Genomic DNA, 25,707 nt, shown 5'->3' on the forward strand with positions numbered 1-25,707 from the left:
ATTTCCAGATATCGCCAGACAAGGTTCAGTTCAAGGAGGATAAGGAGGAGGGTGGTGTTCAAACATGGAGACTGCTTCTCTGTTTAAAGTCCTCCAGCCAGACTAAGCTGGTCTACTCTCTGTTTAAAGTCCCCCAGTCAGACTAAGCTGGTCTACTCTCTGTTTAAAGTCCCCCAGCCAGACCAAGCTGGTCTCCCTAGTTTAAGGTCCCCCAACCAGACTAAGCTGGTCTACTCCCTGTTTAATCCCTGTTTAAAGTCCCCCAGCCAGACTAAGCTGGTCTACTCCCTGTTTAAAGTCCCGCAACCAGACTAAGCTGGTCTCCCTAGTTTAAGGTCCCCCAGTCAGACTAAGCTGGTCTACTCTCTGTTTAAAGTCCCCCAGCCAGACTAAGCTGGTCTACTCTCTGTTTAAAGTCCCCCAACCAGACTGGTCTATTCTTTGTTCTGGTCTATTCCCTCAGTCAGTCCTATTTTTTTATGTTTAAGGTCCCTCAATTATTCTTATTTTATTCTATTTTTTGTTCTATTTTTTTTTTCTGTTCTGTTCTATTAATCTATTCTATTTTGTTGTTCATTCTATTTCCAGATATCGCCAGACAAGGTTCAGTTCAAGGAGGATAAGGAGGAGGGTGGTGTTCAAACATGGAGACTGCAATGTTGTACAGGAAAACGTGGCTAAGAGGAGGCGAAGATATTTACAGGTGAGCTTGTCTCCTAAACGGGAATAATAATAGTGTCGAATTGGAAAGCGTACTTTTTCCCGTTGGCGTCGAAGACCGCTTTTCATCCATCTTTGTAGCAAGAGACGCATTTGAAGACGCGTTTTCATTGGTGGAATTCGCCCTTGGCGGAAAGCTCGTATTCTGATTGGTCAAATCACCCGGTGGTACAGATAATAATAGTGCTTATTTATACTGCTCGCATAGGACTGAAAAGTCCCTTTACTCCAGCAGTAGGCTACTACTATTATTGTGGTCCGTAAATCGAGAGATAGTGCCCTACATCATCCCATTTACTTTCACATTCATCGAATATTTTGGACCAGACATGAATGCGGCGATTTGAGTCATCTGAGATTAACCCTTTGACTCTTCTACGGTCATGTCATTGGACAATAGCTCCTCCTTCTTTGAGATGGGTTAGGAAAAGCCAGTAGGGGTTGTGATGGTGAAGAATTGATGATAATGCTACCAGCCTGAATTTCCCTTGCTAAAGAAATAGCAAAGAAGGTTGAGTATGCGAAGGGCGTAAAATTGTAGCCAAAACCAAATGTCAGCCCAAAGCAATCACCCTAGTTAGGGCCAACTGAGAGACTGACGAAAAACGACGACCCCGTCCGTACACGGGAAAAGCCGAAAAATGCTACTGGTTTGTTCCCTTGTTGAATACTCAGATTACACGAATTCTTATTCCTACCAAAAATCTGTCCAAATAAGATTGGGAAGAGATTGAATTTGTCATTTCAATTCAACAGTATCTCCTATTGTGACCGAGGCAGGGGAAGACGTGGGTTCAAATCCCACCAAAGCCATGGACTATTTTTTCCCTGTTTTGCTAGTGAGATCTTATTAAGTATAAGAGGTTTGATAGGTCAGCTCCCATGGCGTAGTGGTCTAACTCAGTCTCTTCTTGCAGGACATCTTCACCACTCTGGTGGACGCTCAATGGCGGTGCCTAGTGAGATCTTGTTAAGTATAAGAGGTTCGATAGGTCAGCTCCCATGGCGTAGTGGTCTAACTCAGTCTCTTCTTGCAGGACATCTTCACCACTCTGGTGGACGCTCAATGGCGGTGGACCCTGTTGGTGTTCGCCCTCAACTTCCTCCTCAGTTGGCTCATGTTTGCCATCGTCTGGTGGCTGATAGTCTACACTCACGGCGATTTGGACAAGGTCAACCTGGGTAACGCCACCTGGACCCCGTGCGTCACGTCTATTCATTCCTTCACTTCGTGCTTTCTGTTCAGCGTTGAGACGCAGCATACGATAGGTAAGTTGGGTCTAATGAGATATGGTTTAACATAGAGGCATGGAAAACGGGAGATAGAGAATCACCGGTACTCTCCCTCCCTGAGAGATTTTTCCCCATCAACCTACTGGCCGAGTGGGTATCACACTAGGCTTGCACGCCAGAGGTCCTGGATTCGATTCCTGGCGGGGTCAAAGTTTCTTCAGATCTGTGCTTGGAGTTCGGGGTACACTCAGCTCACGAGACTGAGTGGACCCCGAACAATTGAGTAGTTATTTTAATTGAGTGGAGACTAGTGGCGGTATTACCAGTGTATAAAGATTCTTGAAACATAGAAATTGATTGCAAAGGAGGCACTTAGTAATGCTGTGATGTACACAAAAGGTTGATTGTTTCTCACGTGTTGGATGCGAAGGGCATCCACTCGTAAATTTTTTGTAGCCAAAACCAATCATCAGCCCAAAAGCAGAAGCGCTGATTGAGAAGCTGACTCTGTCTGAACACGAGAAAAGGCGAAGCAGAAGGCTAATTTATTTCTTTCCCCCCCTCCAGGCTACGGCGCCAAGCAAGTAACGGAAGAGTGTCCGGAAGCCATCTTCATCCTCTGCCTACAGAGTATCGTAGGAGTCATGATCCAGGCCTTCATGGTGGGTATCGTCTTCGCCAAACTGTCCCGACCCAAGAAACGAACCCAGACCCTTCTGTTCAGCCGGATAAATTGTGTAAAATCCTTTTTGCGTTTAACCTAACCCTATGATAACACTGGTCACTGCTCATTTGTGACAGTTCTTTTGGTAGCAATTTTCCATTGACGTGACTTCTGAACAAGTACCATAAATATAAACCAACGAGCAGGCTGCCCGTGCTTCGAAACGGAAAATTGACCATATCTTACATGTAGGCTACGCCACTACTCAGAGGTTGTCTGCTTCCGCAGCAATGCAGGAAAAATCCTTTTTGCGTTTAACCTAACCCTAATATGATAACACTGGTCACTGCTCATTTGTGACAGTTCTTTTGGTAGCAATTTTCCACTGACGTGACTTCTGAACAAGTACCATAAATATAAACCAACGAGCAGGTTGCCCGTGCTTCGAAAAGGGAAATTGACCATATCTTACATGTAAGCTACGCCACTACTCAGAGGTTGTCTGCTTCCGCAGCAATGCAGTCTTTGCATTCAATATTGTAAGTCCTTTGTTCTCTAAATGCACATTATGGTTTCTGACTGCAGATTTTGGCGCTTGAACATGGCCCTAAAATTGTTACCTTTGACATTAAGATTCTTACATGCAGTAAAAGAAGATTGGCCCAAAAAGATAAGGGCCAGCCTTAGTTAGCTTAGAAGGCCTTGGAGGGTAGAGTGCCTGCCTCGTAAGTTTTAGGTCCACGGGCTTCGTTCTCGCCTAGAGCAATTTTCACCCTAAACAGATTCGTTCCGAGGATTTGTTCTCGGAACGGCTAACTCTCCCTAGAATATTTGGCCAGCCACTCACCATCATGTAGGCCTGATCAAGGATAGTGTGTGTGCTCATCAGTTATCAGGTAGACCTAACAGGCGGACCTAATCAGGTAGACCTGACCGGCGGACCAGATCAAGTGTACCTGTCAGGTCTACCTGATAGTGAGAGGCTAGCTTTATCAGACACGAGTGGTGTTTACACGCGTGAGGCCAGTAGCTCAACTGTCTAGCCTCGGTAAGGGTCATCAGTCATTGGAACGGGAGATAACAGACAATAAGCAACACATGCATGCCATTGGGGGTCAAGTGGTTCGGAACACATCAAATGCTTTCAGGCACACTCCATTTGTTAAGAGGCTAAAGGCTTACCTTGTTCTTCGGATCAATTTTTAGATTTCTTTTGTTTTATCAACCCTTTCCGTTCGGGGTTTCTTGAAATTCTAGAATCTCGGTCCAGGGGAACAATAATGCTAGTTCTGACCAACCTTATCTACGCGCCAGTCCAAGGCCAGCCGCTCACTATCAGGTAGACTTGACAGGTACACCTGGTCAGGTCTACCTGCACCTACATCCATCATTTCTGTAAACTGTCCTTAGTGTTATTGTGTTATTTTTCCTTCTGTAGCTTTTATAGGTATTACTCAATTAATCTCTAACTATACACGTTCCTTTTTATTTATAATCAGATAGGCGTAGCTCAAAGATTCCCTCAAAATGATGTACCTATGTCGATTTCTTTGTAAAAATTAAGGAGTGGGGATAGTCGTTAGTGAGTGGGGATAGTCCGCAGCTAGCCACTTACGCTCAGAGCGTCCGACAGACCCAGGTTTCATAGACCGTAGTCTGTCAGACGTGTCGTAAAATGTCTGTGGCGAAAAAAGCTTCAAACCTCAGTCGAGGACAAAATCTTCTTCATCTGGCCTACCACAATCGTGCACAAGATTAACCCGATGTCGCCCTTGTACACGCTGTCCGCTGCCGATATGCTGAGAGAGAGGTTCGAGATTGTCGTCATCCTGGAGGGTAAGACTTGAATGGGTTAGTTTAGGCTACTACCTATCAGAAGCTGTGTCCACACATAGTCAACGCTGTTGATCGACGTCAACTGAAACCGTACACTGCCTCGATAACACCTCGTCGTCGTCGATCGACCATTTATCCACGGTCGATCAACATCAATAAAATTGACGTTCTGTCGGCGCGACGGTTGATCTACGGGGTCGACTGTGTGGACCCAGCTAGAAAATACTACACATAGTCAACGCCGTTGATCGACGTCAACTGAAACCGTACACTGCCTCGATAACACCTCGTCGTCGTCGATCGACCATTTATGGACGGTCGATCAACATCAATAAAATTGACGTTCTGTCGGCGCGACGGTTGATCTACGGGGTCGACTGTGTGGACCCAGCTAGAAAATACCCTTGTTGCTCCAATCAGAACAGTTATCTGCTGGAAGATGTTTTCGCTTTCCCACGGTTCTATGAATTCTCGCTCTGGACTCGAATCCAGTCCAAATGTAACCAAAAAATAAATAACCTCAACTTTTTACTTCCCCTCTCTGTCTTCTTTCTCTCTTCGATTTCGGGACGATAAGACCGTAGAAGTTACAGTTCCCTCTATCAAACCTCTTTAAAAACATCTTTTTTTTAACTCTTTCCCTCCAGGCGTGATAGAGTCCACGGGAATGACAACGCAGGCCCGGTCCTCCTATCTGCCCAACGAGATCCTGTGGGGGCATCGATTTGAGAGAAATCACATCAATAATAGAGCTTTATTTATACTGCTCGCATAGGACTGAAAAGTCCCTTTACTCCAGCAGTAGGCTACTACTATTATTGTGGTCAAATTTCAGAGTGGATGAGTGGACATTTTTGCTTGTCTATACCAGTTATTTTATACATTGCTACTACCGAGACGAAACCTTTTGTAATAAGTACTCCTTTTAGGTCTAATGCTATTCCATTTTTTAACGTCTTTGTGGAATAAGTTGATAATTCTGCTATCTTCGTTATCTCCGTGGTTCATTTTAGTAATTCATCCTCCCATGTATTTCATGTTCATGTTATGCATACATCTAGTTTTGCTAACTAAATCGATTACTAACTTCATCCTTATTATCATCTGCATCTATCATCTAACCAATTTTCTATCAATAGATTTTAATTGTTTCGAATTTCATTGTGGGAATGTATCTACGATCTAACGTGTTGTCTACTAACTTTGAACTCTGACTTTTAACATTTATGAATAAGACAAACATTAATGAACAAATTAACAAAAATTGAAAACAAACGTATTCTATTTTTGAAGATAGGTATCTACCTACTTCCGAACACAAACAGTAAAACTGAGAACATTAATCCTAATAAAAAGAACTCGCATCTCTACGAACATGTTAATTAACCGTCAACTAACAATGAATAACATCAGCCTGTGTTAATTGGTCTTCACATTGTACCTACTTAGGTAGGTAATTGAACAATGTTACCTAATATGTTTAACCTATCTACATACCTAATTACTTAAAACAAACGAATTCTATTTTTGAAGATAGGTAGGTATGTACCTACTTCCGAAACAAACAGTAAAACTGAGAACATTAATCCTAATAAAAAGAACTCGCATCTCTACGAACATGTTAATTAACCGTCAACTAACAATGAATAACACCAGCCTGTGTTAATTGGTCTTCACATTGTACCTACTTAGGTAGGTAATTGAACAATGTTACCTAATATGTTTAACCTATCTACATACCTAATTACTTAGGTAAAAAAAAAGTTCCTACCTATCACCTATCGAAGAATCGCTGAAAACAATACATATTTCAGTTGACTTTATGAGTCAATTTTTGGATATTTTTCACGCATCTGTATGGACTTTTGGAATGGCGTAATTGGTATCCATTGGAATTTTTGGGTTTTGATCTTTTGATACAACCGGATGCTGTCCTTTCAGCCACTAGACACTTTAACTTCGCCATTCTAATGAATTTAATCCCTTCCATTGTACTGCATTTTCAAGATTTCAACACCAAAAGTATCATGTGGCACTTCAAAAAGAAAGATTTCACCAAAGGTTTAACTTTGGATGAGTTGAAGGCTATTAAATTTTCATCCTATTCTCAAGATGTCATCACCAAAAGTTATTTCCCGTCTTATTGTTGTACGTATTGCAGTCTGTTTCATTTTCAAGTTTTCATCACCGAAAGTAAATTTGCTATTTTATTGTATTCCATTCTATTCTTTATTTAAAAAACATTTTTTTTCCTTTATTTAGTTTTCAGATATCGCCAAAAGTTATTTTGTATTTTATGTAATTCTCTATTCTGTACTATTCTATACTCTTTTCCTTATCCCCCTTTGTTTAAAGTCCTCCAGCCAGACTAAGCTGGTCTACTCCTTGTTCAAAGTCCCGCAACCAGACTAAGCTGGTCTCCCTAGTTTAAGGTCCCCCAGTCAGACTAAGCTGGTCTACTCTCTGTTTAAAGTCCCGCAGACTATAATTTTCATAAGTTTGTCTGACAGACGGCAGCCGGTCAGAAACGTGTGTTGTGGGCATAAGGCATTTGTAGTTTCTTAATTTAGGATTTAGCCTACTACCTATCAGAAGATCACCCTTGTCATTTCTATCTGAATTCAGAATCGCTATCATTGACGCAACGCTGCACTATATACGACGGGGTAATTTGAGCTTTCCACGGAAATTATAAATTTACGCTCTGAGCTTGAATGCAGCCCAAATCTAACCAAACAGTAAAAAACCTTGTAACTTTTTACTTTCCCTCCAGGCGTGATACCAAAAACAAATCTTACTTCTTTTCCCCCAGGCGTGATAGAGTCCACGGGAATGACAACGCAGGCCCGGTCCTCCTATCTGCCCAACGAGATCCTGTGGGGGCATCGATTTGAGACCCTCGTGTCCTTCAAGAAGGAAACGGGAGAGCACGAGGTGAACTACGGTCTGTTTAATAACACGTACGAGGTGCACACGCCCCTGTGCAGTGCGCAGGCGCTAGATCAACTGCTTGCCATTCACGGAACCACCAAGTCAAACGCTGGTAAGAGAAAGACCTTGAAAAAGAGTTGTTCACCTTGAAAATATTTTGGTTGACCTTGAAACACAAAAAATAAGTTAAAAAAATTGGGAAAAATGCCTTCTATCTTGTAGTGCATTTATTTTGTCTCTTCTATTCAGATGTTTGGGGCTAGACACATTACTACACAACATAGTTAGTTGCTGGGAAATATTTTTACATTCAAGCTAGATTTTATCTTTTCTTAGGGGCACCTGTTGTTGATCTATCCGCAAAATTAGGTGCTGGGTCAATACAAGGCTTATATTTACCTAATTTCATTCGAGAGATGGATGACCTTGAAAATATTTTGGTTGACCTCGAAACACAAAAAATAAGTTAAAAATTTTGGGAAAAATGCTTTCTAGCTTGTAGTGCATTTATTTTGTCTCTTCTATTCAGATGTTTTGGGCTAGACACATTACTACACAACATAGTTAATTGCTGGGAAATATTTTTACATTCAAGCTAGATTTTATATTTTCTTAGGGGCACCTGTTGTTGATCTATCCGCAAAATTAGGTGCTGGGTCAATACAAGGCTTATATTTACCTAATTTCATTCGAGAGATATCTGATTATTTTGCTATCCTGCTATCACTTCTATCTAGTTTGCTACAAATGCTACCTTCAATCTTTAGCTCTTTAGCATAATAGCCTGATTCTTTATCTTTAGCACTGTCTATATCTCTCATCTTCTCTGTCTGTTTCTAGAAGAACTCTTTCTGTAACTCTCTGTCTAAGTTGTCTAACTTTGTCAAGTACCATCTCTTCCATCTCAAGTATTTCTATGGCAAGTTGATCTTTATTTTTCTGGTTTGTGTATGGTTTTGTCTTTGGCATTGTCATTAATGTTTAGATCTAGAACTAACATCAGAGTGGATGAGTGGACATTTTTGCTTGTCTATACCAGTTATTTTATACATTGCTACTACCGAGACGAAACCTTTTGTAATAAGTACTCCTTTTAGGTCTAATGCTATTCCATTTTTTAACGTCTTTGTGGAATAAGTTGATAATTCTGCTATCTTCGTTATCTCCGTGGTTCATTTTAGTAATTCATCCTCCCATGTATTTCATGTTCATGTTATGCATACATCTAGTTTTGCTAACTAAATCGATTACTAACTTCATCCTTATTATCATCTGCATCTATCATCTAACCAATTTTCTATCAATAGATTTTAATTGTTTCGAATTTCATTGTGGGAATGTATCTACGATCTAACGTGTTGTCTACTAACTTTGAACTCTGACTTTTAACATTTATGAATAAGACAAACATTAATGAACAAATTAACAAAAATTGAAAACAAACGAATTCTATTTTTGAAGATAGGTAGGTATGTACCTACTTCCGAAACAAACAGTAAAACTGAGAACATTAATCCTAATAAAAAGAACTCGCATCTCTACGAACATGTTAATTAACCGTCAACTAACAATGAATAACATCAGCCTGTGTTAATTGGTCTTCACATTGTACCTACTTAGGTAGGTAATTGAACAATGTTACCTAATATGTTTAACCTATCTACATACCTAATTACTTAGGTAAAAAAAAAGTTCCTATCACCTATCGAAGAATCGCTGAAAACAATACATATTTCAGTTTTTGGATATTTTTCACGCATCCGTATGGACTTTTGGAATGGCGTAATTGGTATCCATTGGAATTTTTGGGTTTTGATCTTTTGATACAACCGGATGCTGTCCTTTCAGCCTTTCGCAGATGTCCAAAGAGCATTTGACATTGTCACTGTAGCCCTGGGGATAAAATCTTTTACCCCCTCTATTATTTCTGTTACAGACATCAGTGTGTCACCTGGGGACGCCCCTAGCAATGCCAGGAATCTCAGCTCGGACGACGCCAACAACAATAGTAATAATAAACCCGAGGGCGTCAAGCAGGGTTCCGAGCTGTCGCCTGGAAATGGAAGCTGCGTCGTACAACTACTGCCGGGCCCCGAGAGCAACTTGTGACAGTAGATGTTCATTTTGGGTGAGTAGAAAGGAAGATCCCGGGGCCTTTTGTACAGGTTTGATGGTGGATCTGTAACAACAGAGATCTTATCGTCCCGAAAGCGAAGAGAGAAGGAGGACCAAAATAATAGGAGGAAGTAAGCCGTTATCGTTCCGAAATCAAAGAGAAACCCGAGACTTTTTTTTTCGAGGTTTTATCTAGAGGTTTGATGGTGGATCTGTAACAACGGAGATCTTATCGTCCCGAAAGCGAAGAGAGAAGGAGGACCAAAATAATAGGAGGAAGTAAGCCGTTATCGTTCCGAAATCAAAGAGAATGAGGTTAGGATAGGAGAAAGCCAAGCCGTTCCGAGAGCGAACTTCATTTGTTTAGGGTAAAGTTCTCCCAGGGTGGGAATTGAACCGGCAACCTAGCGCATGCAAGGCAGGTTTGCCACCCTCCAAACTAACCAGGCTGGCATTATTACCTACTACTTAGCTAGTAGCAGGTACCTATACCTGATCTTATTTAGTACTTTAGTAGGTAAATACTAGATACCTATTACCTACTTAGTGTAGATGGAGTTGAATAGTACGTATGTAGTCTATTCCTAGTAGAACGTTTATATTGTTTAGCGCGGTGTTAATGTCTCCGACATCCTCATTTTGTCAGCGTGCTATCCTTATTATCGAAAATTTGAAAATACATGCGTTAAACATTAAAGAGTTTTTGACATCTCCACCAAAAAAATCACGTGGTAAAAGAGAGTTACCAAAAGGAAGTAGGTACTCAAAAATGTAAAACTTAGGAATTTCGGATCTTTATCAGATGAATAATTTTAATGACTAATGTGCCTCAAGGGGCTATTTGATTAGGTATCTATTATTAAATAATAATAATAATAGGTAATATAGATTATTTGAAGTTCCAGCCAAAAAGACGCGATGGCACGTGTGACCTTATCAGGCACATGTAACCTTAAAATGGTTATTCATGCCAAAAAGTGCGTGAAAATCATGAAATTGATTGCACTCTTGTGGGTCTCTCTTCGTTTCTCCTTTTGGCATGGTGTCGAATGAGGAAAATTTGAAAATACATGCGTTAAACATTAAAGAGTTTTTGACATCTCCACCAAAAAAAATCACGTGGTAAAAGAGAGTTACCAAAAGGAAGTAGGTACTCAAAAATGTAAAACCTAGGAATTTCGGATCTTTATCAGATGAATAATTTTAATGACTAATGTGCCTCAAGGGGCTATTTGATTAGGTATCTATTATTAAATAATAATAATAATAGGTAATAATAATAAAATTGATACCGAAGAACCTAAAAATAGCCAACTTACCTCTGTGTATGAGCTTGTTTCCGGCCTATTCGTAAAAATGTCAACATGTGGAACCCATTAAAATACCGGTTCTTGAATTATGAGGAAGGAAACAGACAGAGGCTGAGGATGACTGGATAGGAGGCCAAACCAACTTATCAATTTTTGGCAGCAAACCTTGATCTTCAAAGTTCAAAATCGACCGCACGAGGTGAGTTCTAGTTTTTGAATCACGAGGTGAGTTCTAATAGTTTTTGAATCGACGATTTGTCACTGAGTAAGACAGTTTGATTAGCTTGGTAGCGCGTGTGCCAGGTGCCTTCTAAGAGCTCGGTCGCGAGTTCGATTCCCGCCCGGGGCGGATTTTATCCTGAACGGATCATATTCGTTCTCGGAACGGCTGGCTTTCTCCTCCCCTGTCTTCCTTCTCTCTTCGATTTCGGGACGATAAGACCTTAGTCGTTACAGTTTCCTCTATTAAACCTCTTTTTTTCAATCACTGATTAATAATAATAATAGACTCTTGAGTGGAAGGTAGCCACTAGGCGAGGTTAACGCCGGAGGCGTTTTCTACTACCTAACCCTTAGCTTAGAGCTCCATTATTATGTGGTCAAAATCTCAAATAAATGAGGATAAAATTCCATGCCTCGGCTGGGATCGAACCCACGCCCTCCTGATTACCAGGCGAGCGTCTTGACCACTACGCTACCTGATTAGGTATGATGGCCCTATGTCTGGTTGTAACACGATAACTTTCGGACGGTTTGTCCGATTTTATTGAAGTTTGACACAAAATATCACACACACATATAAAGATAAAGAATTGCGCATTAGTTCTTGGGCCCCGTGGGGTGGTCAGGATAGGTACCATTAGGGGCCCAATAATACCTCGCGAGGGTCCTCTTAGGTATCTCTTCTGACTTAGAGAATCTAATATCTCTATGGTCAGTAACTGTTACATTTACTATGCCTAACTATTTATTACCTGTAATTTTGTGGTCGGATAAATGTGGTCAACAAATAATTTAAAATTTAAATACCTAAATGACAACAATACGCATGACATAACAAGAGCTAGCCACAAGTGCGTACCTAGAATAAGGAGGTATTCTTAGGCAGGTACTTATATAATAAGTAGGTATTATTAGGTAGGTAGGTAGGTACTTATATTATATCCAAGGCCCAAAAGGAGAAGAGTTATAGAGTGATGCAGATAATATTATGACAAATCAAAAATCAAAATTTAACTCGGTTCAGAAAAAAGGGGATTTAGCTGAAAAAAAAATAATCTGTTCAGAACATTTTTATCTGATCTCTGTTCAAGAACAGTAAAGACACGAGAGAGAGAGAGAGAGAGAGATTGAAAGTAAGAGGTACATAGAGCGAGATAGGAGGTAACAGCAGAGTCGAGAGAGAGAGAGAGAGAGAGATTGAAAGTAAGAGGTACATAGAGCGAGATAGGAGGTAACAGCAGAGTCGAGAGAGAGAGAGAGAAACATAGAGAGAGATTAGTACGAGACAAGTTCAAAGGAAGCGCAAAGGAGAGAGTGAAAGAGAGAGGGAGAGTAAGCGAGAGGGAGGGAGAGAGAAAGAGGTACATAGAGTGAGATAGGAGATAGCTGAGTTGAAATAAGTTCAAGGTCACACGACGCATGTACGCAATGGTTTCCAGTGAGTGAGAGGGAAAACGGTTTCGAGTGAGGGAGTGAGTGAGAGGGAAAATCAGAAAATATTTGAGAGAGAGAGAGAAAACTGGCACTACCAACTAAGCTAACTAGGCTGGCTTCGTAGAAGCTTAACCCATCCTTTAGTGCTGTTTGCCCCCATACCTAAGCTCTAGGTCGCGAGTTCAATTTCCGCCCGGGGCGAAAGATCTTACAAATGTGTCTTTTCTTTGTTTGTTTCAGATCTGTGATGTACTTATATTGATACGGTGTGTTCTTTAAGGCTTCCTTTGTCTCTGTGCCAAAGTTGTCCACTGTAAAAAAAAGTATACAAAGTCATTCTACCTAGAACTGGAGTAGGTAAACTGGTATTTTTGTTCGATTTTTTTGTTGAAAGTTGAACAAAAAGTTGAGTTGTTCAACGAAAAGTTGAACAAACATGGCATGTTCAACAAAAATTTGAACAAATAAGAGTTGTTCAGCAAAAAGTTGAACAAATGAGAGTTGTTCAACAAATAGTAAGTTGGACCGTGAGGACGAGCCGTGATTTTCCCCGACCGTTTGTGGTTTTAGTGTTCCTGCACCTACATCCATAATTTCTGTAAACTGTCCTTAGTTGTGTTATTTTTCCTTCTGTAGCTTTTATAGGTATTACTCAATTAATCTCTAATTATACACGTTCCTTTAATTTATAATCAGATAGGCGTAGCTCAAAGATTCCCTAAAAATGATGTACCTATGTCGATTTCTTTGTAAAAATTAAGGAGTGGGGATAGTCGTTAGTGAAATAGGGTTCTCCTCTGCTAGCCACTTACGCTCAGAGCGTCTGACAGACCCATAGACCGTAGTCTGTCAGACTGTCGCGTGTCGTAAAATGTCTGTGGCGAAAAAAGCTTCAGACCTCAGACCCAGGTCTGTCAGACAGGCGCGTCTGAGCGTGAGTGACTTGCTTAACCTGCATCTTTTGAAAGGGTGTTTTCAAAAAAATACAGTAGAACCTCGATGTAACATAATTCAAAGGAAAGACTGAACCAGCGGCTTTAGCACGTATATCTGGATGGGAGACCATGTGGGCAATCCTGTGCTATCTGCTGCATAGGATATTCCTACCGAAAAGATAGCACTTATTCGTATAGGTACAAATCGTACCTCGGCAACTCTGTCTCCTTGTTTGTATGGTTGTTTATTTTCCTATAACCCTCAAATGGTTTGACCGATTTTGATGAAATTTGGCAGAGATGTCCAGCACTTAAATTTTTTTGTTAAATTTTGTCGCAAGCAGACATATTGGGAATTTGGGACTCCGTATGGGGATGGGCTACCATCTTACTGTGGCTCAGGCACATAGAGGAAATTCTCACGTGACACTTTGGTCCCGATCTGACCATTGCCCCGCAGGGCCGGGCAATCACGCTCCGGTTGTCGGACAGATCTATGTCTATCCGACCCCGGTCTGTCCTAAGCCAGAGCGTGAGTGGCCGACCTAATGGCCATTTTCCTGACCTCTAGAGGTCACTGAACCCCAAGTTTAATCCCAATGTAATCTAATCCTAGATAAACGTCATGTTCCATCATCAGACAAAACTCATATTCATAGCATCGCATAATAAAATTATAGACAAAAAAAAAAAAAAAAAAAAAAAAAAAAAAAAAAAAAAAAAAAAAAACGAAGCGAAACGAAACACGAAACCATGGATTATGAGTAACTTGCGCCTTCATCTGTATCATGAATCATGAGAGTCATGACCCAATTACGACAACAGTTCAGAGATTATGATTTCATGATTAGATTACAAACTTATCATCTCTTCTTTTATTTTTGCCGGAATGGTTATAGTAGCCATCCTAGTTATCTTGGAGGGGAGGGCTAACTCCAAACACAAAAAGCCCACTCCGAGGCTTAGGTGTAGGGGCTAAACAGCCCTAAAGGATGGGTTAAGTGGTTAAGCTTCTACGAATCTAGCTCGGAGGGCAGCTTGTCTGACTTGTAAGCTCTAGATTCGTAGAAGCTTAACCCATCCTTTGCCCCCACACCTTAGCTCTAGGTCGCGAGTTCAATTTCCGCCCTTGGCGAAAGATCTTACAAATGTGTCTTTTCTTTGTTTGTTTCAGATCTGTGATGTACTTATATTGATACGGTGTGTTCTTTAAGGCTTCCTTTGTCTCTGTGCCAAAGTTGTCCACTGTAAAAAAGTATACAAAGTCATTCTACCTAGAACTGGAGTAGGTAAACTGGTATTTTTGTTCAATTTTTTGTTGAAAGTTGAACAAAAATTTGAGTTGTTCAACAAAAAGTTGAACAAACATGGCATGTTCAACAAAAAGTTGAACAAATAAGAGTTGTTCAGCAAAAAGTTGAACAATCAGTTGTTCAACAAATAGTTGGACCGTGAGAACGAGCCGTGATTTTCCCGACCGTTTATGGTTTTAGTGTTCCTGCACCTACATCCATAATTTCTGTAAACTGTCCTTAGTTGTGTTATTTTTCCTTCTGTAGCTTTTATAGGTATTACTCAACTAATCTCTAACTATACACGTTCCTTTAATTTATAATCAGATAGGCGTAGCTCAAAGATTCCCTCAAAATGATGTACCTATGTCGTTTTCTTTGTAAAACTTAAGGAGTGGGGATAGTCGTTAGTGAAATAGGGTCCTCCTCTGCTAGCCACTTACGCTCAGACTGTCCGACAGACCCAGGTTTCACAGACCGTAGTCTGTCAGACGTGTCGTAAAATGTCTGTGGCGAAAAAAGCTTCAGACCTCAGACCCAGGTCTGACAGGCGCGTCTGAGCGTGAGTGTCTTGCTTAACCTACATCTTTTGACAGAGTGTTTTCAAATACAGTAGAACCTCGATGTAACATTTTTTTTTTAAAGAGGTTTGACAGAGGGAACTGTAACTGCTATGGTCTTATCGTCCCGAAATCGAAGAGAGAAGGAAGACAGGATAGGAAAAAGCCAGCCGTTCCGAGAACGAACATTATCCCATCAGCTTAGTTGGTAGGATAAAATCCGCCCGGGCGGATTTTATCCTACCAACTAAGCTAACTAGGCTGGCAAAAAAGATCTTTTATTTTCACTGCCCTGACGCAAAGACCAGTCCCTATAATATTTGGTTCATCTACTACACCTCAAAGTTTCCATTATTTTCCCTCAAGTCAAACCATTTTTTTTTTATCAAACAATGTAAAACAAATTCAAACAATACCAACTTGGTAAAACTCTCACCCTGCCTCCTCCCCTGATAACGAACGTGTGAAGTGCTGAAGTTCAGTAGAATCATTTCAGCTAAGGTTACACTTCTTGCTGATAGTCAAACTCAGTCCAGCTTTAGTCCAGATTGATTGACCCGAAGAAGAGAGTTGTGATTCTGAGTTGTGGTAATTTTGAGTTGTGACTAGTTCGGAAGAAAATTAGGACTTTATCTGTGTGTTGTGCCGTCGTTAATGGTCGATGTAACATAATTCAAAGGAAAGACTGAACCAGCGGCTTTAGCACGTATATCTGGATGGGAGACCATGTGGGCAATCCTGTGCTACTGACTTTTCCCGCCCCACTCAGACTGGGTGAGATTAATGTGAGGAGGCGGGTAGCTTGTCGTCGAATGAAGGGTAAATGCCCCGTCACTAAACACCTTAGCGGTTATACAGTGACGCTAAATCTCTGTTTTAGTTATACAGTGACGCTAAATCTCTGTGGAAGTTATACAGTGACGCTAAATCTCTGTGGAAGTTATACAGTGACACTAAATCTCTGTGGAAGGAAAGAAAATTAGAGGAAAGATTGGTTTGTTTTATTACCTTTATATGATACAAAATGGATACACGTTCCGGTTTTGATCTTATCCGACGCGAGTTTCGTCCATCTCCGTGGACTTTTTCAAGGAAACTTGAAAAAGTCCACGGAGATGGACGAAATTTGTTTACATTTTTTTAGGATACGCTTTTATAACACATGAGGTATATGGTACCCTCCCTCCACTACTTGAGCTCCTTGGTTTTGACGAGTTTACGTTATAATATGTAACGAGTTTAATTATATAACGTGTTTATGTTATATTATGTAATGAAATCTGCGTGCCATGAGGCCGAAACTTGGCCCGGCGCACTGCCGTGCGTTTCGATATCGCATTACGTCATACCGATGTATTATTACTGAATCTATTTAGACTGTCATGCCAATTTATGTCAAATGTGCCAAAAGTAGTCAGATACTTAGGTCATGTTTTGTATTGACTGTTTTCGTCATTAGGTATCTAATAATTTTGTCTTCTTCCCTTTTTCGTTTTGTATTATTTTTTGTAAACAAAGTAAAAATAAACATTTAAATGTTCCTCGATTTCAAATTTTGCTAAGCAAAAGAAATCTTCCAATGATCTCTTGTATCTTCTTTATTTTCTTCTAAATTTTTCTTCCAACTCTATTCTCTCTCTCTCGAAATTTTTTAAGTGCATTTTTTGTCCAATAGGGATTTGTATCATTATCTTTGTATTATAGGTATGCGTAGACAACTAGACAATGTACTTTTCTTGTGTTTACTACCGCCAAGCCTCTGCCGAAACCGGGCCATTGCCCTATATTGACGAACAATAGGGCATTAATTGCCCTATTATTATTGCCCTATTATTAGATTGGAGGGACATAAGTTCTGTCCTTTATCCGTCTGACGCCAGATGTTACATTTAGACGTATACTAAAAATCTAAATCAACCAAGATTTCAAATAACTATAATTGAGAAACAATTAAAATATTAAAAAGAAAGAAAATAATAATAATAGTAATAAATCAATTTATTTCTTATCAAAATCCTCGGTAATTACGTACCACTGGAAAAATTTTGGGGCCTCATTAGGAAAGGAAAAAAATGGACCGACAAAGTAGGTATGAGTCACTCAAAGACGTCTAAAAACAAGCAGGGTCCGTCCCTCCGGGAATTTTTTAGCCCGTAGTGATTACAGAAAATCAGTACCTATGTACCTGCCTAATTTGTTTAATATTCAGTTTATTATTATTCTTGATTTGATTTTTTGATTTTACTTTCATGTAATGATTTAAAATCAAGACTAGAGCCCGTTCTCCCTTTATTCCCAATATAAGGTTCAAGTCACCCATCCATTTATTGGCCTTGCTCGGCGTAGCTTAACATAGATAACGCTAAAACCGGTCTTAAATGATCGACTAAAGTGTTATCTAAAACTTTCTCGCTTTGAGTCGTCGCGACAAATTTCGAGATCAGAGCTCATTTGTGAGAGAAAATGTGAATAAAATCCCCCAAAAACCAGTTTTTTTGGTTTCTTGGCTTTATGGTTTTCTGGACAAAATTTGCACCACCATTTTCGTGTTCCTGGTAAAAAGACCTTTAATTTGATATATAGGTCGACCAGGTTTGAATAAGTCCTTCTATGGGGACAGACCGACCGACAGACCGACCGACAGACAGACACCGAAGCGAATACAATAGTCCGTCCACTATACTTTTATATTACTACTGTAATAATAAAGGAAGGACGGACTAAAAGAAGTATAGACAGTCTTGATCGTTCAATATTGTTGAAGTATCGTGATTCTTAACATGTTTAACCACATATAAGTAATCTTAGACATAATTGAACGAGAAAGATAGGTATAATTTACCTATCAATATAATGTTTCCTCACACAAAGTATCTTTTATAATCACTCACCACGATGGTGCTATTTATTTTTTATAATAATAATAAAAAATAAACGAAAAAAAAAAAAAACTTAAAACCTTTTGGTTAACCATATTTCAAGTTATCATTATCAAGCTCCGGGTTGGATAAAAAGAGAAGGTATGTTTTTTTAAGCACCAACCAAATGATATTTCTATTTCTAGAGTACGTGGGCCTCAAATCCCATGTATCAAGTCATTGATGACTTACAATTGACTTACAATTTTTCTATGGGCATCCTACTTTTCGAGGAATCTTTTACTTCATAATAGGACACCTCTACCTGAAAAAATCATATGAAACAATACCCAAATGTAATGCACCTACAGGTATACCATACGTATACAGCATGGTCTGCATGTATTTTTTTATGTCTAGGTATTAATATCTACATAATGATTGTGTTTGTAACTACAACCTGTGAATGAAACTTACCGTGGCGTGGCGTGGGCCCTAACTAAGGCCGGAGTCATGTTGAAATCTTAATTTCGCAGCCCACCAGAACAGGAGCAGCCCATAGCACGTTGAACGATGGATGGATGGAACGGAACGTAGGTACCAATTTCCAATGGGTCACTGAAGTTAAGCAAAATTTCGCGTGGTTGGTGTCCGGATGAGTGACTATCCGGGTAACCGCGTGCTGATGGCTTTTCGGGGCCCCTTTATATGAAACAATACCCAAAATATGTATTGCACCTACAGGTATACCATACGTATACAGCATAGTCTGCATGTATTTTTTTAAGCCTAGATATTAATATCTACATAATGATTGTGTTTGTAACTACAACCTGTGAATGAAACTTACCGTGGCGTGGCGTGGGCCCTAACTAAGGCCGGAGTTATGTTGAAATCTTAATTTCGCAGCCCACCAGAACAGGAGCAGCCCATAGCACGTTGAACGATGGATGGAACGGAACGTACCAATTTCCAATGGATCACTGAAGTTAAGCAAAATTTCGCGTGGTTGGTGTCCGGATGAGTGACTATCTGGGCAACCGCGTGCTGATGGCTTTTCGGGGCCCCTTTCCCGGTCCGAAGTTTATTCCAAAAAGACAAGGATCGTTCTCAGAATGACTGGATTCCTCCTATCCTGTCCTTCTCTCTTCGCTTTTGGAACGATAAGACCAGATGGATGGATGGAACAAAACGTACCAATTTCCAATGGATTACTGAAGTTAAGCAAAATTTCGCGTGGTTGGTGTCCGGATGAGTGACTATCCGGGTAACCGCGTGCTGATGGCTTTTCCGGGCCCCTTTCCCGGTCCGAACTTTATTCCAAAAAGACAAGGATCGTTCTCAGAATGACTGGATTCCTCCTATCCTGTCCTTCTCTCTTCGCTTTTGGAACGATAAGACCTCAGTCGTTAAAGTTTCCTCTATCAAACCTTTTGAAAAAAAAGGAGTGTGCGGACTAGTTCATGGAACAAGCCCCTAGATATTTTGTAGAACAAGTTAGGAGCCGTTCACACATCACATCAATGAATCAACAGTGAGTTAAAAACAGATACCTCTAGCCAGATAACTTTAAGTAGGTATCTGTTTTTAACTAGATCAGCTGATCATCCGTCAACCAATGGTATGCATTCTCTGCCAGAACTGGTTTAGACAACGGTGCCAGTCACCACTGTCCTTAACCTTCCCCACCAGTCCTTAACCTTCGCGCCTGACGTTCATTGGCTTCAGGTTTGTTTTCATTCTGGCACGTCAACCCACTTTCTGGTAGAGTCTGGGTGTTGGGTTTAACAGTCTCCAGTAACACACGCGACACCGAATCTGGCTCAACCAAATTGTCAACTGTTACGTTTTCTAGTTTTTTCACTTTTAAGTACTATTTTTCACTCACATTTTTGGCTCAATCAAATTGTTACGTTTTCTAGTTCTTTCACTTTTTTTATTTATTTATTTTACCTTTTCAAGTTCATTTTGTGCTAGTGTATTTGTTTTTCACTTAGATTCGTTTTGTGCTAGTGTAAATGCATTTGATATTTTACATTTCGTAAAGCTTTAGCCTCGTTTGTTAAATCATTAGACTAAATACCTTACTTTGTCAGTTATTTACCAATATCAGGTTGTCAGGTACCTATTTTTTGAGATTAAAATAATCGAACTCTTGACGTTCGCGCTTCTCCCAGCACGCTTGATTGTTATAAACACACGCGACACCGAATCTGGCTCAACCGAATCTGGCTGTTACGTTTTCTAGTTTTTTTTCACTTTTAAGTATTATTTTTCACTCACATTTTTGGCTCAACCAAATTGTTACGTTTTCTAGTTCTTTCACTTTTTTTTTATTTATTTATTTTACCTTTTCAAGTTCATTTTGTGCTCGTGTATTTGTTTTTCACTTAGTTTCATTTTGTGCTAGTGTAAATGCATTTGATATTTTACATTTTGTAAAGCTTTAGCCTCATTTTTTAAATCATTAGACTAAATACCTTACTTTGTCAGTTATTTGCCAATGTCAGGTACCTATTTTTTGAGATTAAAATAATCGAACGCTTGACGTTCGCGCTCCTTCCGGCACGCTTGATTGTTAAAATAATTAATTGCTATGATAAGTGATTGCATTTTATGTAACCAGTAAGAACCTATGTAGGTATATTCAAATTATAACTTACTATTACTATCGTTCTTACTATAGATACTTACTATCCCAACATTTAGCTTAATTGCTTCTCTGGTTCTGACAGTCTAAAAAACTACAATAGGTATCCTTCTAACAAAATTTTACTATCAAAATAATATAAAATTCGGGGATTTCGGCATCTCCACTAATTTCAATTTTTCTTTCTATCTTTTTTCTTTCGTGCCCTTTTGTAATGTTAACCAAACAAATTGACAACATCTTAGATATTCTTTATCTAAACACCATAATTTTTAGTTCCACAAAGGTAACTACCTACTGTAACTAGTATAACAAGTAAAAACTTCTTTTCGGTGCGGAACTCCGTATGGCTTTTCCAAACCTCTCAGGATTTCCAGCTAGTTACCTACTTCCCAATTTTCTTTTCAAACTCCAGTTGAAGTTTTCTCTCGGTTAAAATTGATCCAAATCCAAACACCTTGCTTCAAAATGAGAACAAAGTGAGGGCAAAGTTCACAAGAAATCGTGCCCTTTTGTAATGTTAACCAAACAAATTGACAACAGTCTTAGATATTCTTTATCTAAACACCATAATTTTTAGTTCCACAAAGGTAACTACTGTAACTAGTATAACAAGTAACAACTTCTTTTCGGTGCGGAACTCCGTATGGCTTTTCCAAACCTCTCAGGATTTCCAGCTAGTTACCTACTTCCCAATTTTCTTCTCAAACTCCAGTCTGTTGAAGTTTTCTCTCGGTTAAAATTGATCCAAATCCAAACACCTTGCTTCAAAATGAGAACAAAGTGAGGGCAAAGTTCACAAGAAAAAAAACCCCTCTCTTGGAGCCGAAATGTCCACCGCGTACAAAGTCCAGTTCATTACCATGCCGGCTAGGGCTGAAAATAACCCCCTTCTGGAAGAGGGCTCTCCGGCCCCGTTTGTGATGAGAGCTGACGACCCCCTGGTGGGCGAAACGAGAAGCGGGGGCCAAGGAGCTGTGTCTGCGATGACTTTGGGACACAGGTAAATGTACAAAGTGGAGGAGTCACTTCGCACTTTTCTCTCCGCATGCAGAAAATTCGTTGTGCTCTTTATTACCTCGGAACACCTTTTTACTTTCCTTATCCTATAGGAAGGAAAGGAATGTAATCGGGTCAAATTTTCGATGGTCAGTTTTTCGTGCCAAAACACGTTTTGAGGTCCCTAGAGCCTAAATCCAAAGTTTCAGCCAATTTATTTATATTATGGTTATTTTAGGTTTTTTTTTTATTATTTTTTACAACACAATATAACTTTGTAATTGTGCCACAATCGAGCCATAGAAAGTTAGAGCGGTTTTGGTGCACGCAATCAGATCTAAATTAACTGATATTCTGATAACTGATGACCAAAAATAATAATTATCTCAATCATGTTGGGCCAAAGTTTTATTAAAAACCTAAAAGGAGACAATATTCAGAGGCTCACAAGAGATTTTAGGGTACACCACCCACACTATCTCCAAAATATTTCAAACCATTTCTTGGCGTTTAATTTTCAACCCGAAAATGTTAATTTTGGGGGATATCACTATTTTTAACAAAACTTTTCATCTCTGGATTGATTTTCTATAGCTTTGAGTCAAATAGTTTTAGATCTGATAGGTATACGAGTATGCACGAAATATTTATTGCTTTTTTTTTATCACTTAAAATCCACTGTTTTCGCGGAAAACAGAAAATGTAGACCGCTAACCAAGACTACTCAGAACCAGCATCATGCGAACGCGTTAACCAAGCTAACCACAGTACCACGCTAATGTAATTAGTACCTAACATACATTATTAACAATTTCATACCTCCATTGACTTGTAAATTGAACCGAACCCATCGAATATGACCCCCACCTTGGAAACCCTTCCTTGTTTGTGACCAACCTCAGTAGTGTAGAGACTGTAGTGGAATGGTCTGCGTATCTGAAGGTCGAAGGTTCGAGCCCAAGTGAAATCATAAAATTCGGTATTTTCATCAGCCGTTTTGAGCGCAGAAAATTCGTTGTGCTCTTGATTACCTCGGAATACCTTTTTACTTTCCTTGTCCTATAGGAAGGAAAGTAATGTAATCGGGTCAAATTTTCGATGGTCAGTTTTTAGTGCCATTTAGCTTAATTGCTTCTCTTTCCATTTTATAGTTAGATAGTTACCCGTCTTATATGTACTTCTCTATCGAATTGTTCAGGTTCTTTATCATAGGCATTACGTGTAAAACCTAGTTTATTTATTTCCTTTTATCAACGATTTTTATCGCTCCCTAGTTCTATTGTTTAGAAATTGTCTGACTGCGGATACGATGTTTGAGGATTCTAGCAAGTAGTTGTAGTAGTGTGCCGGCTTGGGCTAGTGTCTAGAGTGCGTTTAAAATAGTTTAAATTGTTTAGATGTGATGTGATTTAGGAGTGTAGGCATTTCGGGTTAGAGGCATGGATTGTTTTGAATAGTTTGAATTGTTTAGATGTGATGTGATTTAGGACTTTAGGAGTGTTATAGGCATTTCAGGTTAAAGGTATGGATTGTTTAGAATAGTTTAAATTGTTTGGATAGCTTGTCTGACTGCGGATACGGTGTTTGAGGATTCTATCAAGTAGTTGTAGTAGTGTGCCGGCTTGGGCTAGTGTCTAGAGTGCGTTTAGAATAGTTTAAATTGTTTAGATGTGATGTGATTTAGGAGTGTAGGCATTTCGGGTTAGAGGCATGGATTGTTTAGAATAGTTTGAATTGTTTAGATGTGATGTGATTTAGGACTTTAGGAGTGTTATAGGCATTTTGGGTTAAAGGTATGGATTGTTTAGATTAGTTTGAATTGTTTAGATGTGATGTGATTTAGGAGTGTAGGCATTTCGGGTTAGAGGCATGGATTGTTTAGAATAGTTTGAATTGTTTAGGTGTGATGTGATCTAGGACTTTAGGAGTGTTATAGGCATTTCGGGTTAAAGGTATGGATTGTTTAGAATAGTTTGAATTGTTTAGATGTGATGTGATCTAAGACTTTAGGAGTGTTATAGGCATTTCAGGTTAAAGGTATGGATTGTTTAGATTAGTTTGAATTGTTTGGATGTCATGTGACTTAGGAGTGCACGGGTTGTAGACTTTCATTGATTCATCTGCGTACATATTCTGGTGACATTGGTGTAGTTCGAAGTTCATATTTGTTTATTCGTTTTGTTTATGTTTCCTAGATAAGACTGTGGAAAGTGCTTTTACCTTATGTGAAGTAATCCAGGAATACCTGCCTAAGTGCCTACTAACATGGAAATTCCTATCACTTGTGCAGGATTAAGAGGCAAAGTTTTTCCATCATAGAATCTAGAATCGTCTTTATACATACTGCCATCTTTTGACAACCTAATCGACGCAACAATCTCGACGGAGCACTCGCTAATTCCATCAAAAGGGGGGCAATTCAAAAGTTTGCAGACACTTCGTCTAAACGGACACAATGGACGAACGCCTTCTACCGGAAAAAACTCACCACTACTCGAAAAACCTGATCGTCGCGAGCAAAGACAAACCGTGCGACAAACCTCATTTCAAATCCTACGATGATCTAATCAACGAAGCCCTCCTAGAGTCCAACATCCAACACGCCAAGAGCAAAAGCGAAAACACTCTCCTTGCTCAGTATCGCCACATATCGAGCAGGCCAAGAATACACGTGGTAGCTACCTAGACCCACCTATCGATGATGGCCTACCCACATTATGTCAGTGCCTAGCACACAGTCCATAAAGCCGGCCATTGATTATCAGGTAAACCTAAACCTGACAAGTCTGCCTGACAGTAAATGGCTGGAATACGTAAGACACGTTGTAAGTTCATAGAATCTATTGTTTTATTGAAGAGTTTAGGAAGGAGCCGAGGAGGCCACCCCCGGTCCGCGGTACACCACTCTTTGAGCCCTTGGACACCCTCAATTAAATTCTGGATATGGCCCTGGTACACCACTCTTTGAACCCTTGTGCTCCCCTCAAGAAAATCCTGAATACGCCCCTGCTAGAGGATTGTTATTATTAGGCATAGAGGATTGTTGTATGGCATAACTCAAGGTCATTGCATTCCGCGGAGTGCCATATACCGGTGGATTAATGCTGATATATGTTAATAGAGGAGTGAGAGTGTGTTTGTGTGATAAACCTACATATGTATTACCTATGTGTTAATAGAGGAGTGTGTGTGTGTTAATAGAGTGAGTGTGCGTTAACAGAAGAGTGAGTGTGTGTTTGTGGAGAGTGTGTCCGTGACAGACAAGAATCGCGTCTGAACCCTTGTTTATAAACATCTTGGGAAGTGTTTGTGTTATAACCGGGTCCAGGAATAGATATATGCAATCCTGATTGGTGAGGTAGGTGTGTATTAGGTACAAATACTCGTATGTTCAAAAGGACCCTCGCTTCTGCTTAGGCTAAAAACATAGTGGAGCGGAGAGCATAGAGATTCACGCTCTCAGTTCTATTCGGTTTGAATTCTTTGCTTTCCTGTAAGTGTTCGATGCTCTATGCGCTATGCTCGGAAAGGGATAGGAATGGAGATAGAAGAAGAACAGCGTGAGTAAAAATCTCGGTCGAACAAGGACTTTGATTGTTATAGTTTCTCTCTGTAGGTAAATGGGTAACTCTCAATAAAAAGAATCTCCACAAGGACTGTTTTTCTAACCTACAACTCTACAGTTTGATGAGCTACTAGAGATAGAAGAATTACAAAACTCACCTGTGATGATAGTTGAACGACGTATTGATGGAACTGCTCTGACTAGGCGCCCTCACAATGATAGGTGGTGACAGCAACGTCTCCACAATCTGTCTCTCGATGACAGCGTTGAGCTCGTCACCGTTGAGTTCTTCAACGTCCATCAGATCATGCGTTAACTCTGTCTCATCGATGGGGATCCGTTCTTCGCTTCCGTTGTCATCGAAGAGTTCCTCCTCCGCTCGC

General features: G+C 39.9%; 2 protein-coding genes across 8 annotated transcripts in view; both read left to right on the top strand.

Moving 5' to 3' along the window:
- Window positions 1-583: 583 nt before the first annotated feature.
- Window positions 584-13,540, top strand: LOC103509674 (ATP-sensitive inward rectifier potassium channel 11; the record flags this gene model as incomplete). Its single annotated transcript, XM_026823958.1, has 7 exons — window positions 584-703; window positions 1,758-1,989; window positions 2,521-2,690; window positions 4,312-4,453; window positions 7,266-7,496; window positions 9,321-9,512; window positions 12,706-13,540. Coding segments are annotated over 6 exons (1,068 nt in total), but the record flags the coding sequence as incomplete, so codon positions are not given.
- Window positions 13,541-23,353: 9,813 nt separating this feature from the next.
- The window catches only part of LOC103509672 (G protein-activated inward rectifier potassium channel 3-like), a 49,992-nt gene continuing 47,638 nt past the window's right edge, over window positions 23,354-25,707 (top strand). Inside the window, exons 1-2 of one of the 7 annotated variants that reach the window (XM_026823963.1) lie at window positions 23,354-23,552; window positions 23,911-24,406. In XM_026823963.1, the coding sequence (XP_026679764.1) occupies window positions 24,215-24,406 (192 nt within the window). In that variant the 5' untranslated portion in view covers window positions 23,354-23,552; window positions 23,911-24,214. The other 6 variants (XM_026823960.1, XM_026823965.1, XM_026823967.1 and 3 more) reach the window with 6 other exon arrangements.

Source organism: Diaphorina citri, unplaced genomic scaffold (genome assembly GCF_000475195.1).
Source record: "Diaphorina citri unplaced genomic scaffold, Diaci psyllid genome assembly version 1.1 scaffold519, whole genome shotgun sequence".
NCBI lineage: Eukaryota > Metazoa > Arthropoda > Insecta > Hemiptera > Psyllidae > Diaphorina > Diaphorina citri.